The sequence below is a fragment of the Dipodomys merriami genome, unplaced genomic scaffold, assembly GCF_024711535.1.
Source record: "Dipodomys merriami isolate MVZ:Mamm:240054 unplaced genomic scaffold, mDipMer1.0.p SCAF_151, whole genome shotgun sequence".
NCBI classification, from domain to species: domain Eukaryota; kingdom Metazoa; phylum Chordata; class Mammalia; order Rodentia; family Heteromyidae; genus Dipodomys; species Dipodomys merriami.
Genome location: NW_027202838.1, coordinates 2,516,769 through 2,533,912, shown reverse-complemented (window position 1 = coordinate 2,533,912; position 17,144 = coordinate 2,516,769). Strand labels below are relative to the sequence as shown.

Genomic DNA, 17,144 nt, shown 5'->3' with positions numbered 1-17,144 from the left:
TACCTATGATAACATGTACTCAGGAGGCTGAGATTGGAGGATGACGGTTCAAAGCCAGCCTTGGCAGGAAAGTCGACTAGACTCCATCTTCCAAAATAACCAGCAAAAAAAGCAAGGCCAGAGTCATGGCTCAAATGGTTGTGTACTAGCAGAGCAACACAAGGTCTTGAGTTCAAACCCTAGTACTGCCCTCCACAAAATATTCAATGCTATGTTTAGGATTCAGACTAGCCCAGCCCATCATACTCTACACCATATGGACCAGTCCACGTCTCACACCTTGTCTTGTTCCTCTATTACTCTTTTCTTTTGTTCTTGGCTGCAGCCATGCTATCCACTCAGATCCTTAAATTGAACACCATACTTCACTCTTATCGCAGTGTTATGGTTTAGATCTTAAATGTCCCCCAGAGGCCCATGTGCTAAAGGCTTAGTGGCCTGTCACGATGTCTTGCTATTGCAATGGAGCTGTTAGGAGTTGGTGCCTAGTGGAAGGAAGTGAGGTCACTGGAAGTACGCCTCAAAGCAGCGCCTTCCTGTTTTTCTTTCTGGCTTCCTGGCTGCTAGACCTCCACTGCCTCATACTCTTACCATAATGTGCTGGACCACTCCAGGCCCAAAGAGATAGGACCAAACCATCATGGGCTGAAAGCTCTCACTATGAGCCAAAACTTATCTTTCTCCTTACCAAGTGACCATCTCAGGTATTTTGTCCCAAAGACACAAAGCTAACAGGGTATTGCCATAAGAAGCAGGGTCAGAGGCTTGGAAGGTGGCTCAGTGGTAGAGTGCTTGCCCTGTGTGCATGAGGCCCTGGGTTTGATTCCTCAGCACCACATAAGCAGAAAAAGCTGGAAGTGGTGCTGTGGCTCAAGTGGTAGAGCATTAGCCTTGGGCTGAAAAGCTGAGGGACAGTGCCCAGGCCCAGAGTTCAGTCCCTGTGACCACCACCAACAAAAAACAAAACACAAAAAAGGGGGGCCTGGGAAGGTGGTTCAGTGGTAGAGTGCTTGTCTTGCATGCATGAGGCCCTGGGTTCGATTCCTCAGCACCACATAAGCAGAAAAAGCTAGAAGTGGCACTGTGGCTCAAGTGGTAGGGCGCTAGCCTTGAGCTGAAGAGCTGAGGGACAGCGCCCAGACCCAGAGTTCAGGCCCCATGACCGACAAAAAAAAAAAAAGGAAGAAGCAGGGTCATTGCTGTGTTTGGAATTTGTGGTTTAGAAACCTTTGGAATGGGCTTGGTACTCTAGAAATAGCTTAGAATGATACATTCAGAATGTAATGGGTGAATCTGATAAGAACTCAGAAGAACAGCATGATAGTACGAATGCAAATAGTAAGGCCCAGGCTCATGAGCCTTCAGATGGGAATGAGGGCTCTTGGAAACTGGACAAGATGTCCCTCATGTTACAGCCTGGCAAAGAACTTGTCTATGTTTTGTCCGTGTCCTGAGACTTGTGTGAGGCTGAGTTTAAAGGTGATGGGCTAATTAATCTGGTAGAGGAATTTATAAGGCAGCACAGCATTTGAGTAGTGGCATGGCTACTGCTGATTGCTTCTTGGCCAATTTACTCTGAAAAATCAGGAACCATAAAAGAAAAAAAAGATCCCTGACTCCTCTTGCAGTGCCTGCCATGTATAAGGAATGAATGAAACACTTTCATTCTCTCACTCTGTAGTCAACATCACGTCCTTTTCAACACTAGTCCAGAAGCTGGACCTCGCCTTCACCAAGCTCAGAAAGTAACATTCCTAACCTGGGGCTTCCTGGTAGGGATGAAGTTGTCTCCCCCAGGAGGAGGCAAGCTTAGGGCCAGAGGACTAGACCTACCTGGTTCTGCAGGCCTGGCGGTGGGCAGCTCTACTTGGGAACTCTGATTTCGCATCCCTGCACAGGGTGGACGCCAGGTATATTCTGGCTGCAATGAAATGGAGGCTTACTCAATGACCACAATTGACAACAACATTGGAAGCTACAATGACACAATAGTACAAAATACTCATTAACCAAGTATAATTTAAACCTAACAACTATCCAGGTTAGGGCTGGGTATGTGGCTTAGTGATAGAGTGCTTGCCAAGCATACATGAAGCCCTGGGTTTAATTCCTGAGTACCACATACACAGAAAAAGCTAGAAGTGGCACTGTGGCTCAAGTGGTAGAGTGCTAGCCTTGAGCAAAAGAAGCTCAGGAACATTGCCCAGGCCCTGAGTTCAAGCCCCAGAACTGGGAAAGAAAGAAAGAAAGAAAGAAAGAAAGAAAGAAAGAAAGAAAGAAAGAAAGAAAGAAAGAAAGAAAGAAAGAAAGGAAGGAAGGAAGGAAGGAAGGAAGGAAGGAAGGAAGGAAGGAAGGAAGGAAGGAGGAAAGAAAGAAAGAAAGAAAGAAAGAAAGAAAGAAGGCAAGAAAGAAAGAAGGCAAGAAGGCAAACAACTATCCAGGTTTTCATTCTCAAATGAAGTATCTGAATCTCAGAAGGACTAGGAAACATCACCCAGCTAGGATGATGTTCAAAGCTTAGCTTTGAAGGAATGTCTCTGCAACTTCAGTTCGTCTTTTTTTTTTGGTCAGTCATGGGGCTTGAACTCTGGGCCTGGGCACTGTCCCTGAGCTCTTCAGCTCCAGGCAAGCATTTTACCACTTGAGCCACAGTGCCACTTCTGATTTTCTGGTGGTTTACTGGCAGTAAGAGCCTCACGGACTTTCCTGTCTGGGCTGGTTTTGAACCACAATCCTCAGATCTCAGCCTCCTGAGTAGCTAAGATTACAGGCGTGAGCCACCAGCACCTGGCTTTTTTTTTTTTTTTTGTGCCAGTCCTGGGCTTGAACTCAGGGCCTAGATGCTGTCCTTGAGCTTCTTTTACTCAAAGCCATAGCCTCATTTCTAGCCTTTTGGTGGCTAATTGGTGATAAGAGTCTCATGGTCTTTCCTGCCAGGGCTGGCTTTAAACTCAGATCTCAGATCCTCAGATCTGGAAGATGTTAATAATAGAGAATGTCAGATGACACTGTATATGGGAGCTCCTTAAACTTTCTGCTTATTTTTCTGATACTCTAAACTGTTCTTAAAAATTGAATCTGTAAGCCAGGCGCCGGTGGCTCACACCTATAATCCTAGCTACTCAGGAGGCTGAGATCTGAGGATCATGGTTCAAAGCCAGCCCGGGCAGGAAAATCCATGAGACTCTTGTCTCCAATAAACCACTTGAAAATCAGAAGTGGTGCTGTGGCTCAAGTGGTAGAACACTTGCCTTGAGCTGAAGAGCGCAGGGTCAGCACCCAAGTTCAAGCCCCACGACCAACCAAAAAAAAAAAAAATTGAATCTGTACTTGGTTTGGGAAGAGGACAAGAAAGGGGAATGGGAGGGATAAATATGATGAAAATACATCAGAAGCATGAAGAAAATGTCACAGTATCCTGAACAATACAAAACTTAGAACTTAAATCTAAAACAGGAAACCAATGGTCATATGAAAGAAGTCTGAAGAAGACAGGAGTGTTGCCTGAGCTACAGTGTGGCAGGGACTGGGAGGAGAGGGGCAGGTGACAGAGCTCTTCAGAGAAAGAATGATAGGAAAGCAAGCCAAACAAGAGAAGAGGAATGGCCGGGCATTGGTGGCTCAGGCCTGTCACCCTAGCTACTCAGGAGGCTGAGATCTGAGGATTGCAGTTCAAAGCCAGACCGGGCAGGAAAGTCTGCGAGACTCTTATCTCCAATAAACCACCAGAAAATGAAGTGGAGCTGTGGCTCAAGTGGGAGAGTGCTTGCCTCTGGCTGAAGAGCTCAGGACAGCACCCAGGCCCAGAATTCAAGCCTCACAACCGAAAGAGAGAGAGAGAGAGAGAGGGGGAGAGAGAGAGAGAGAGAGAGAGAGAGAGAGAGAGAGAGAGAGAGAGGGAGAGAAAGAGAGAGAGGGAGAGAGAGAGAGAGAGAGAGAGAAAGAGAGAAAGAGAGAGAGAGAGAGAGAGAGAGAGAGAGAGAGAGAGAGAGAATGGGGCAAAGAGAACATGAGAGGGAGACCAGGGTGAAGCTCCAAACTAGGTCCACATGAGGACAACACAAGCCAGGCTCCTGCTGGAGCCTCCCGTGGCCTCCTCCACTCTACACCATGACCCACTGCTGGCAGGGCCGCTGTGGCTGTAGAATCCTGGCACGTGGGAGAAGCAGGGCTCCTGCCAGCCATCAGCCTGCTGTCCAGACCAGGGCTCCTCACCCCTCCCTTGACCTCCCTCTCACCCTTGGGGTGTCCTGCAGGGAAGGAGGGGCACAAGGACTCACCAAATGGAAGAGGCGCAAATTGGGGTGTGGAGGTGGGTGCTCCATAGCCATAGGGGGCGGGGGATAGCGGATCTGGGACCAGTCCTCAAAGCCGTGGGGTGGCCCCATGGCTGGCATAGGAGGGTAGGCGTAGGGATAGGCCCCGCACAGGTGCTCCGGGTGGGGCTCCACGTGGTAGCGCTCTCCTGAGGCCTGCAAGAAAAGGCTCATCTGGCCCTGGCCTGTGGCACATCGGATGGGCCACCCCCAGTGGCAGCCAGCGGATCGCCCTACACCCAGAACCTAGTTCCCTCAAGGCAGGAGAGGCTGAGACATGGGCGGAGGGCACAGACTGTGGGCCACAGTGACCCACGATCTCCACACCTGGCACATCCTCAGCTCTGTGTGCCAGTAATGCCGCCATCTACACCTTGTCACCTTGGCTGGCAGCAGGTGCCCTCTCCTTCCTCCAACCGCTCACCTTCGCTTTCCTCTTCTGCTGTTTCAGCGCTTCTTTGGCCTTCTCTTCATCTTTGAGCGCTTTCAGCTGGAGGAGGGGAGGGAAAAGCCTGTGTACACAGCTGGCTCTGGCCAGGCCAGGGTCTAGGGCACCTCTCTAGGGCCGGTGTGTTGGGCATCCCCAGGGGGCAGGGCAGAGTCCAGGCTGTTAGCTGTGTGGTGCCCGGGTGGACTGGACTCAGGTCAGGAGGGTTTGTGCATCTCTCTGTGAGCAAGTGCATGGATTTGTTTCTCTACAGCATCGACACCGACTACAGAAGTGCAGGGCTGGAGATGCTATTGAGTTAGACCTCCACATTACACAAAGGCCAGAGAGGGCACTGAACTTGTGAAGGTCCTAAAAGGAGTGTGGCAAAGAGCTGGAGACAGACCAGGTTGGGTGCTGACCCATCAAGGCCCCAGGTGCCCTCAGACCCTTCTCCCTCCTGTCTCCCATGAGGACAGGCTGATACCCTCCCTGGCCCAGGGGCTCCTACCTGGGCATTGGACGAGGTGACCTGAGCCTGCAATTTCTCCACCTGCTTCCTCAGCTCCTCCTTCTCCTCATTCATGCGCTCCCGGTCGCTGCGCTCTCTCTGGAAGTCCTCCTCAAAGATCTTCACCTGGAGGAACCACGGAAGGTGTCGGGGAGAGGGGGTCAGCTCTAAGCAGAGGCTTCCTGAGCTCAAGATCAGACCCCGCCTCTTCTGCATGGTCTTGGGGATGTCCTGGGGACTGGGATGGGCATACCCCCAGCTCTACCCCCAAACACACCCAGAATAATCCTGGATCTCACTCTTATGTTCTGGGCTCTAAGGCAGGCCTTTTATTTAAACCGAGGTCCCATGGCTTATAATAAATAGGTTGAATGCCACCAGCCAATGCTTTCAGCTGCTAAGGCCCACACAGTGGAGGCCACAGAACTGGCATGGCAGAAGAATGAGGTTCGGGTTTGGCTAGCTGTGAGGGCAGAGGACCTGAACACTCTCCCCAGATTTGGACAAAGGTCAAGATGATTCAGGAAAGCTGGGCGGGCAGCATGCAATAGCATGGAACCACTTGGGAGCCCCATAACTTTTCCGTTTCCTTGCTGCTCCGTGACCCTCTAAGAGGGCATGTGTTTTAGACTAGTGGGTCGGTAATGCTTCTCCAGTACTTGCCCATCGCTGAGAAAGAGGACCCAAGTTCAGAGTCTTCATCTGTCAAAAAGCTGAGACATGGGGCTGGGAAGGTGGCTTAGTGGTAGAGTGCTTGCCTAGCATGCATAAACTCTTGGGTTCGATTCCTCAGTACCACATACACAGAAAAAGCCAGAAGTGGCACTGTGGCTCAAGTGGTAGAGTGCTTGCCTTGAGCACAGAGAGGCTCAAGGACAGTGCCCATGCCCTGAGTCTAAGGCCTAGGACCAGCAAAAAAAAAAAAAAAAAGTTGAGATGTGGGTGTTTACTATACTAAGCTCTTACGTTCTTTAATATTTGCGGGGAACAGGTTTTTCTATTGAAAACTGCATTCATTTTTCTTCCTTCCTTTTTAGGATTAAATTTAGAGTGCTGTAGCACTTGGCCCCTTTGCTTTTACTTTGTTTTGAGACAGGGTCATTAGCTAACTTTGCCCAGGCTGGTGGTGATTCACCTCTCCTTTCCATGCCTCCGCAGTAGCTGGGATTACAGGAGTGTTCCACCATGCCCTATCTAAAACTTACTTTTAATTTTAGATGAAATTCTCAAATGAAACAAAATATACATTGTTGAACACATGACTACAATACAAAGTGATTTTTGTTAAAGCCTTTTCCTAACTAGGTAAACAGGAGCTGGGAAGGAGGTGGGGGAGGGGCCCAGGGCTGGCTAGTAGAGGGATGTTGGAAGTTGGGGACATACAGCTGGAAAAGCTAAACTGGTAAGCACGCAGGGCCCAGGCCCACAGCTAGGGTCATGTGACGCCAAACCCATCTTGGCCCAGCCTCCCGGAATCCTCACCTGCTGTTTCAGCAGCTCATTCTGTGTGACCAGTTCCTGCTTCCTCAGGAGGGCTCCAGCTCCTTCAGGGCTCCCAAATGCTGATGGAGATGAAGGGGAGGCCTGGATGCTCAGAGCTTCCTCCAGGGCCTGGGGTTAGGGAAGAGACAGGACCATCAGCCCTGGAAGTCAGGCCGCTTTGGAGATCATCCTCAAGGACCCTCTTCTGGATAATAATCACACCACCAGTACCATGCAACAAATGATCTCCTGATCGGTAGCACTGTGTACCTAGCACTTCAAGGAAGCCTCATCACCACCCCATGAAGAAAGACTAGGATCACTGTCCCATTTCACAGATGTGAAAACTGAGGCTCAGAGACCTCAGTGACTTGCCCCAGGTCACACAGCTAGTAAGGGGCAACACAGGGACTGCAACCCAGTCTAGGATCTTAACTGGGGTCCTCAGGTAGGAGAGGATCTCTTTCTATAAATAGGTGTGGATCAATTCTTAGTACAGAGCTATGAAGAACCTCAGCATCCCTTCCCCCAACACCAGGGCGCCCTGCGTGCCCCGCTTCCCCCAACCTGTTCTTCCTTAGTTTCATGAGTTGAAACATCAATAATGAGACCACGAAAATAATCACACCTGTAAGCCTAGCTACTCAGGAGGCTGAATCTGAAAATCATGGTTCAAAGCCAGCCCAGGTAGGAAAGTCCATGAGACTCTTATCTCCAATTAACCACTAGAAAACCAGAAGAGGAGCTGTTGGCTTGTTACTTTACAACTCCTGACACCTCTCAGGCTGTTCACCCTTCATCTGCACCTGGACTTCAGCCCTTAGATAGCAGGACTCCCAGGACTATGGGCAAACAGAGATTTTCCTCAATGTAGACTCAGGCCTGAGGAGAACACTGAACCAGGAATAAATTCAGGATGCTCTGAGAAAAAGGAGCTCTCTTCTTTCCTCTCCTACTTCACCCCCCACATTTTTTTTGGGGGGGGGCAGTTGTGGGGCTTGAACTCAGGGCCTGGGCGCTGTCCCTGAGCTTCTTTTGCTCAAGGCTAGCACTCTACTATGTGAGCAACAGTGCCACTTCTGGCTTTTTCTGTGTATGTGGTAGTGAGGAATCAAACCCAGGGCTTCATGCATGCTAGGCAGGAACTCTGCCACTGAGCCACAGTCCCAGCCAAGTCCTCCATTTTCTTCCATTTTCAGGATGCATAGATTGAGGTCCAGCCTCAGGCAAGAGACTGGCTTGAAATCATAGTCATGCCTTGCATGACTCATATACACAGGTATCTCTGTACACAGGTATCTCTGTCCTCAGGGGGGGGGGGGGTGTGGTGTGTGTGTGTGTGTGTGTGTGTGTGTGTGTGTGTGTGTGTGTGTGTGTGTGTGTGTGTGTGTGTGTGTGTGTGTGTGTGTGTGTGTGTGTGTGTGTGTGTGTGTGTGTGTGTGTGTGTGTGTGTGTGTGTGTGTGTGTATCTCTGTACACAGGTACTGGTGCTAGGCCTCATTCTCTCACTTGGTTTTTCCTCTCAAGGCTGGAGGGTCTACCATTTGAGCCACACTTCTACTTCTGTTTATTGTTTGTTTTTGGTTTTTTGCTGACTAATTAGAGATAGAATGTCTCACAGATTTTTCTGTCCAGGCTGGCTTCAAACTGTGATCCTCAGATCTCAGCTTCTAGAGTAGCTAGGATTACAGGCGTGAGGAACTAGCACCAGGTCTATCCTCAATTCTGCTAAGAAAATCTACAAGCCTGTCCTTCCAGTGGCAGGACAGCAATATGGGGAGATTATGCCTGCATTTAGACCTCCAAATCCCCTGGCTCTTCATGTGACACAGCCAATGGTTCTAAAAGAGCAATAACCACGGTTAGAGGGTTGTCCTAGCAGGGTGATGACCAGGAGGCAGAGGAAGGAGAAACAGCCAAAGAATAGACTGAGCAGTAAGTGGCACAACTCCCCAGGCCTGTGGAGAACAAAACACTTCCTCTCCCAGCTCTATCATCATGCTGGCTCCTCCCAGACCCACAGAGGAAGGTGAGTTGCGCTGTGATGATGCTAATCAGCCTGCAGGCAGCAAAATGAGGCCCTGGGAGGCTCAGCTTAACTAATCTAAACACAGAGAAGCTGAATCAGAACTAGAGCCACCTTGCGACATGGCGGCCATATTGCTACCCACCCTGGCTCAGGCCAGAAGGTTTCTGCTTTATCAGCCTTCACTTGGGGTGCCCCACCTCCTGGACCCTACTTCATAGGGCTGAGAAAACTCATCCTCTCCCTCCAGTGAGCAGTCCTGAACACACGCTCGGTGCCAGCAGTGAGGGAGGCACAGGGTACATGCTTCCCAATGTGGTAAGGACGGGCAGAGGGGGTGGAAACTGTGGTCACCCTCCTGAGCTGGGGGCTCAGGCAATGGAGTGGGTCTGGCATCTGGGCTCAGGGTAGCCTTCTCCATTCAGGGGACCAGGGCCAAGACACCCACCTTGTTCAGCCGCTGGATCTCCTTTTCGTGGTACTCGCGCTGCCGGGTGAGTGGGCCTAGCTGGTCCTGCAGGTACTTGACCCGCTGCTGCAGCTCCTGGGCCTCTGCCGTCAGCTGCTCCTTGTTTGTCTGCAGCGAGCACAGGGTTGGTTAGCAGGGAGCCTCTCCAGGAGCCTGAGAGTCCCTGGGAGCTCCCGTGCGTGCGGCCTGCCCCAGCCTTGCTCCCTCATGCCTACTCTCCTCTGCTCCCTCTCCCACTGCCATGTTGCAGTACTCACCTAAGGCACCTGGGAGCAGCAGTGATCCTGCCCGCCCGCCCGCCCGCCCGCCTGCCTGCCTGCCCGCCTGCCCGCCTGCCTGCCTGCCTGCCTGCCTGCCTGCCTGCCCGCCTGCCTGCCTGCCTGCCCGCCCGCCTGCCTGCCTGCCTGGCGGATGGGTCCTGGATTCTGACACCAGGACCGCCACCACCGACCAGCAGAGACCAGCAGAGACCCGAGGCATTCCCCTAGCCGTCTGGTCTAGTCTTTCTAAATGCCAGGGTTTAAGGAGGTTCTTAATATGAGTCATAGGGATGACTCATGTCAATGTGAACCCTAAAACTGAATGTAAAATATTATATGTGTCAGTTTTCTGGGGAGAAAGGCATCGTTTCCACCAGATTGACAGAGGGGTCTTCTGTGATTCACAGAGAGTGATGAATGGTGGGAACCTCTACAGGTCCTCTTATAGTCTCTGTGTCTACAAAAGGGAGAACGCTCAAAAGAGATAAATGTGGCTGGGCATGATGGTGCACCCCTGTAATACCAGCTATCTGGAGACAAAGAGGATCGAAGCTAACCTAGGCAGAGTTAATGCAAGACCCTATCTCAAGAACAAAAGAACTGGGGCATGCTTAAGTGATAGAGCTTCAGATTCTCAGTTAATACCTAGTCCCACCTCAAAAATATAAAAAAGACAGACGCAAATGCAGCACATGGCAGAAGCACTGGGGAACGCAGCAGGGCAGCGAGTCCTAGCCTCTTTATACAACGGGATGGGGACACGTCCAGAGGGGAGACGGCTCAGCCAAGGCCGGAACCCCTGTTCCTAGCTGTACTTCTCTCCCGCCCAAGTGTGGGGCAGCATGGCGCACAGCAAAGATAGGACACACCCAAAAAAGACGGTTTCTCTGTGCACAAATGAAAGAAGGCCCAGAGAGAGGAAACTGACCACTGTGGTGACCTGTGGGAGGAGGCTGGGGAGGGCCGAACGTTTCACGGTCCCATCACATGGATTCATGCGGATTAGGAGACAGACCACAGGATCAGGGTCCACCTAGCTCTGTATGACCTTTAAGTGCACACTGTCCAAACCAGCAGTGAGCTGTGTCCAATAGAGAGGCTCAGGGTAGCCTTGGTGAGAACAGTCTGTCCTGATTTCCCATTGAAGGGCTCCAGGATAAAGCACTACCTCACTTGCCTGCATCCAGATCTACAGGACATGCTTGGGTTTGGAAATGTCCCACTTCCCCCAGCAGACAGGCAAGAACCCAGATCCCAAGGATTGCCTCATCTGCTCAAGTGAGAGGGAGCAGGGACCAGGGCCAGCTGTGTGCCCCAAATGCTCTGCCCTACCAGGGAAAACACAGGCAGTGACCTCCTCCTCCCGGGCTAATCCTTAGAGGAGGACCTGGAGAGTCACAACCTAAGGAAGAACTTCCACACCCAATCCACAGTGAGAAGGCCTTCCTTAGGCCAGGCAAAGCCCATTCCTACTTCTCACAAAGGCACTGGGAATAAAGTCCCTGGATGTCAAGAGCCCTGCAGGGAGTCTCTCTGCATGATAAGCTTGACTATCTCGCTGGAACATCTCTCTAGGCTATTTACAGAATCTGGTCTTTGCATCCTGCCCCAAACAAAGACCAGGTAGCTGCTATTGACCACCTTTTCACATTGCCCTAAGCAAGCATCCTGCAGCTGCTACGCCCAATGAAAAAGCTTCCTTATTCTAAGCATATAAATACCCCTGTGTGAAAAATAAAATTTGGCAGCTTGATCAGAATCCTTGTCTTGCTGTCCTTCGTGTCTCTTGTCCCTTCATTCCTTCTTGCTTAGGTTCACCGCCCTCGTTGAAGTCCTGCGGGTCGGGACACCTGGAGTCTGGGAAGGTGGCTCAGTGGTAGAGCGCTTGCTTTGCATGCTCAAGGCCCTGGGTTCGATTCCTCAGCACCACATAAGCAAAAAGAAAAAAAAGCCGGAAGTGGCGCTGTGGCTCAAGTGGTAGAGCGCTAGCCTTGAGCTGAAGAGCTGAGGGACAGCGCCCAGGCCCAGAGTTCAGGCCCCACGACCGGACCCAAAAAAAAAAAAAAAAAGTCTCACTATGTAGTTCAGGCTGGCCTCAAACTCATGATCCTCCCATTTCAGCCTCTGAGTACTGGGATTATAGGTATTCGCCACTACATCCAGTTGAGTTTTTTTTTTGGCCAGTCCTGGGGCTTGAACTCAGGGCCTGCCTGGGCATTGTCCCTGAGCTTCTTTTGCTCAAGGCTAGCACTGGAGCACTTGAGCCACAGCACCACTTCTGGCTTTTTCTGTGTATGTGGTATTGAGGAATGGAACCCAGGGCTTCATGCATGCTAGGCAAGCACTCTACCACTAAACCACATTCCCAGCCCTGGCCTTTCTTCTTTTAGCTGTCCTAGGACTCGGAAGGGCTCTGAATAGCACCAGTGACATGTATAGAATAGATGTCATTTCTTCAAGGACTTGCTCCTGCTTCCCACTAAATGACTTGGCCCCCACGGGCCCACTCTTTCTTTTCTGCAGCTTTTTTTCCTTGCAGTAGTAACCCACTTTTCTGTATTTGCTTTTACCTAGTCATGTGGCATACATTCCCTGACAAGGGTAAGGCTGGCCAGTCCATGCTCAATCTGATGCCTAGCACAGTACCTGGGACACGCTCTGAGGGGAAATACTGAGAAGATAAATAAATGAAATTTTGTCTGCTTCAGCCTCCTGCCTACAAAATACAATCACTACTCTGAGCACTGAGCATCAGCCTAAGCCTGCTGTGTCTTTCCTTTTTGGTCATGGGGCTCGAACGCTGGACCTGGGTACTGTCCCTCAGCTCTTCAGCTCAAGGCAAGTGCTCTAGCACTTGAGCCACAGCACCACTTCCCATTTTCTGGCAGTTTACTGAGGTAAGAGTCTCATGGACTTTCCTGCCCCGGCTGGCTTTGAATGGTAATCCTCAGATCTCAGTCACTTGTGTAGCTAGGATTACAGGCACTAGCCACCGGTGCCCAGCTTTGTGTCTTCCTTGTTGCTCAAGGCTAGTGCTCTACCACTTGAGCAACAGCTACACTTCTGGCTTCTTGCTGGTTAATTGAAGACTCTCATGCCTTTCTTGCCCAAACTGGCTTCAAATTGCTATCTTCAGATCTCAGCTTCCTGGGTAGCTAGGATTACAGGTGTGAGCCACAAGTGCCCAGCTTGTATCTTTCATATTATCTGCTTCTCTGCTTGGTTTCTCAGTCTGTAAAGTTTTCTCTGTGTGTCTGGGTGTGTGCACACATGTGTACGCACGCATGCTGGTCCTGGGGCTTGAACTTGGGGCCTGAGTACTGTCCCTGAGCTTCTTTTTGCTCAAGGCTAGCGCTTTACCACTTGAGTCATAGTACCACTTCCAGCTTTTTTACAGTTTATTGGAGATAAAGAGTCTCACCCTGACTGGATCTGACTGTGATCTTCAACCCTGAGTAACTAGGATTAGCGGGAGCTAACCTAACCTCCTCCATTTTCAGGAAGGAAACTGAGGCTCAGGGAGGGCAAGTGCCTTTGTCTGGAGCCACACAGCCCTTGACATGTGTCTAGAATCCTTCAACTCCATCCCTGCTCATGGACGGTATGCACTCTTGGCTACCCAGGGAGAGGAACCTGGACCCACAGCGTCAGCATCTCACTTGCCTCCTCCATTTCGATCTTGGACTTGGCCAAGAGGAGCTTGCGGTCAAAGTCACGCTGCTTCTGCTCCCGCTCCGCCTCCAGGTCAGTCACCTGCTTCTGCAGGTCCACCAGCTTCTGACGCAGCTCAGTGATCTAGGTTGAGGAGCAGAGGCCATGTGTGAGCAATGGTAGAATGTAGCAGCACCCCACCCCACCCCCACCCTGTTGCCCAGCTTCTCCTCCCAGTCATGAGATGTTGGGGTGGGGGTGGGGGGCTCAGCTCAGTCCCCTCTAAGGCTCAAAGCTGCTGAGAAGGAAGTGGCAAGATGAAAACTGGGTATTCCTGAGCCCTTACCTTCTGTTCATACTGCTGCTTCATGGATCGGAAATGATGGTCCCACTGCTTGTTCACTTCCAGCAGCTGTGGGGAGAGGCTGGGCTTAAAAGGGGAGCAGGGGGCTGGGAAGGTGGCTCATGGTAGAGCGCTTGCCTTGCACGCATGAGGCCCTGGGTTTGATTCCCCAGCACTACATAAGCAAAAAGAAAAAAGCCGGAAGTGGTGCTGTGGCTCAAGTGGGAGAGCGCTAGCCTTGAGCTGAAGAGCTGAGGGACAGTGCCCAGGCCCAGAGTTCAGGCCCCACGACCGGACCCCCCGCCAAAAAATACAGCAAAACGTTCAAGAAATGGAAACAAGAGTTTCTGTTTTCATTTTTATTGTTTGCTGGCACTGGGGCTTGAACTCAGAGCCTGGGCACTGTCCCTGAGCTGCTTTTGCTCAAGGGTAGCACTCCACAGCACCACTTCTGGGTTTTTCTGTTTATGTGGTACTAAGGAATCAAACCTAGGGCTTCATGCAAGCACTTCAGGCAAGCACTCTACCACTAAGTCATATTCCCAGCCCTCATTTCCTTTTGTACAGTGTCTTCTATTCTCTCATTCTCTCTCAGTCTCTCCCTCCAGTCTCCAACCATGAGTTGTATAGTTTACTTTCATCAGTGTCCAGTGAGCTCCACTGCTGCACTTTTTTACCCTTTGACCCTCAAGTACTATATCCTCCCCCACCTCCCCAAAATATACATATAAATACACCATACATAAAGAACTTTCTTTGTGCTCAAGGGCTAGTGCTCTACCACTTGGACCACAGCTCCACTTTTAACTTTTTGTGGTTAATTGGAAGTAAGAGTTTCATCAGCTTTCCTGCCCAGGCTGGCATTGAACAATGATTCTCAGATCTCAGCCTTCTGAGTAGCTAGGATTATAGGTGTGAGCCACTGGTGCATGGCTTTTTTCTTTCATTAAAAAAACCAAATAGCACAGCACTGTTCGCAATAGCTAGGATATGGAAACAACCTAGATGCCCCACCACAGATGAATGGATCCAAAAATTGTGGTATCTATACACAATGGAATATTATGCAGCCATTAGAAATGACAAAATAATGGCATTTGCAGGGAAATGGATGGAGCTAGAAGGAATCATGTTGAGCGAGGTAAGCCAAGAACGAAGAGACAAACAGTACATGGTCTCCCTGATAAGTGGATGATGAATCCAAAATGTTAGGTGATATGACAAAACTAACAGGACTTAAGAAACAAAGAACTCCCACTCATCTGGTTGAACCACTACTAAATATCCCCATGCTGCTGATCACATATATGGTATATAACATATGAGCACCGTTATATATTACAGACTGTGATAGACAATTTGCTCCAGGAAAGTTAGAATGAACTTGTGACTTTAAATGAGCATCATTATTCCACAATACTGTGAATTTCCGGAAATTAAGTAATCACTTAATCACGATCAAAAAAAAAAAAAAAAAAAAAAGAACCTTGGGGAAGGGAGGGAGGGAGGGGATGGTAGGGGGAAAACAATGGAGGGGGTAACAATGTTCAAGAGGAAGTGGAAGTGTACTCATTACCTCACTCATGTAACTGTAACCCTCTGTATAGTATCTCTACAATAAAAAAAAATTAAAAAAAAAAAAAAAAAAAAAAAAAAAACCAAATAGCAAAATGGGCTCATCAGCAGTGTGCCTGCATAGCAAGTGCAAAATCCTGAGTTCAAACCCTACTATCACCTACACCAATAAACAAGCAATAAGGTATACTGTATTCTCTTAAGTTCTAACAGAACACTAATCATAGGTCTTCCCTGTTCACCCCTTCAAGCCCTCTACCTCCATGCGCTGCTGCTCCAGGATCTTCACTTTCTTCTCTGCTGCACCCAAGGCCACCACTTCTGGAACCTTCCCTGCCATTACACTAGCCTGGGGAGAAACACAGAGGGTCTCATCCAATGCTTTGCATAAACATTTCCTCCCAGCGTGTGTGTGTGTGTGTGTGTGTGTGTGTGTGTGTGTGTGTGTGTGTGTGTGTGTGTGTGTGTGTGTGTGTGTGTGTGTGTGTGTGTGTGTGTGTGTGTGTGTGTGTGTGTGTGTGTGTGTGTGTGTGTGTGTGTGTGCGCGCGCGCGCGCGCATTGGTCCTAGGACTTGCCCGGGTCCCAGCCTGTGTGTGTGTGCGCGCGCGTGTGTGCGTGCGCACTGGTCCTAGGACTTGCCCGGGTACTGTCTCTAAGCTTTTGTATTCAAGGCTAACATTCTACCACTTGAGCCCACAGCCCCACTTGTGGCTTTTTGGAAGTTTATTGGAGATAAGAATCTCACAAACTTTCCTGCTCAGGCTGACTTGGAACCATGATCCTCAGATCTCAGCCTCCTGAGCAGCTAGGTCTACAAGCATGAGCCATTGGCACCTGGCCTTTTCCTCCCATTCTTTTTTTTTTTTTTTTTGGTCAGTCATGGGGCTTGAACTCTGGGCCTGGGCGCTGTCCCTCAGCTTGTCAGCTCAAGGCTAGCGCTCTACCACTTTGAGCCACAGTGCCACTTCTGGTTTTTCTGGTGGTTAACTGGAGATAAGAGTCTCACTAGCAAGGCACTAGTGGCTCACACCTGTAATCCTAGCTCCTCAGCTGAGCTCTGAGGATCATGGTTCAAAGCCAGACTGGGCAGGAACATCTGTGAGACTCTGATCTGCAATTAACCAGAAAACTGGAAGTGGTGCTGTGGCTCAAGTGGTAGAGTGCTCGCCTTGAGCTAAAGAGCTTAGGACAGTGCCCAGGCCCAGAGTTCAAGCCCCATGACCAACAAAAAGAAAAAAGAAGAAAAAAAAAGAAGTGTCACTCCAGTTAGAATGGCTATAGTCAAGCCGGGCGCTGGTGGCTCACGCCTGTAATCCTAGCTACTCAGGAGGCTGAGATCTGAGGATCGCGGTTCAAAGCCAGCCCGGGCAAGAAAGACCATGAGACTCCTATCTCCAATAAACCACCAGAAAACCGGAAGTGGCGCTGTAGCTCAAGTGGTAGAGCGCTCGCCTTGAGCTGAAGAGCTGAGGGACAGCGCCCAGGCCCAGAGTTCAAGCCCCACGACCGACAAAAAAAAAAAAAAAAAAAAAAAAAAAAAAAAAGAATGGCTATAGTCAAAAACTTTTAACAACAGATGCTAGAGGGGATGTGGACAGAAGGGAACCCTACTGAATTATTGGTGGGAGTATAAACTTGTTCAACCACTTTGGAAAGTAGTATGGAGGTTCCTCAAAAGACTCCACATAGAGCTCCCCTATAACCCAGCAATCCCACTTTTGAGCATTTACCCGAATGATTACAAACAAGACCATACTAAAGCTATCAGCACAGCTATGTTTATTGCAGCATTTACCATAGCTAAGATATGGAACCAACCCAGATGCCCCTCAGTAGATGAATGGATCAAGAAAATGTGGTATATATACACAATGGAATTCTATGCCTCCATCAGAAAGAATGACATTGCCCCATTTGTTAGGAAATGGAAAGACTTGGAAAAAATTATATTAAGTGAAGAAAGCCAGGCCCAAGGAAACATAGGTCCCATGGTTTCCCTTATTTGCAATAACTAGTATATGTCTGAGAAAAGCAGAAAAGGTCAGATAAGATGATGTTAAGTGAAATGAACCCCAAGATAAGG

The 17,144-nt window shown here is 49.7% G+C and overlaps 1 protein-coding gene across 3 annotated transcripts in view; it reads right to left on the bottom strand.

Annotated features, from left to right (window-relative positions):
- The window catches only part of Tnip1 (TNFAIP3 interacting protein 1), a 44,820-nt gene that overhangs the window by 1,728 nt on the left and 25,948 nt on the right, over positions 1-17,144 (bottom strand). For all 3 annotated transcript variants that reach the window (XM_070022685.1, XM_070022684.1, XM_070022686.1), the window contains exons 9-17: positions 15,320-15,409; positions 13,489-13,554; positions 13,155-13,286; positions 9,211-9,339; positions 6,737-6,865; positions 5,255-5,380; positions 4,741-4,806; positions 4,281-4,472; positions 1,834-1,921 (exon numbers count right to left, since the gene is read on the bottom strand). In XM_070022685.1, the coding sequence (XP_069878786.1) occupies positions 1,834-1,921; positions 4,281-4,472; positions 4,741-4,806; positions 5,255-5,380; positions 6,737-6,865; positions 9,211-9,339; positions 13,155-13,286; positions 13,489-13,554; positions 15,320-15,409 (1,018 nt within the window). The remainder of the gene's footprint in view (positions 1-1,833; positions 1,922-4,280; positions 4,473-4,740; positions 4,807-5,254; positions 5,381-6,736; positions 6,866-9,210; positions 9,340-13,154; positions 13,287-13,488; positions 13,555-15,319; positions 15,410-17,144) is intronic.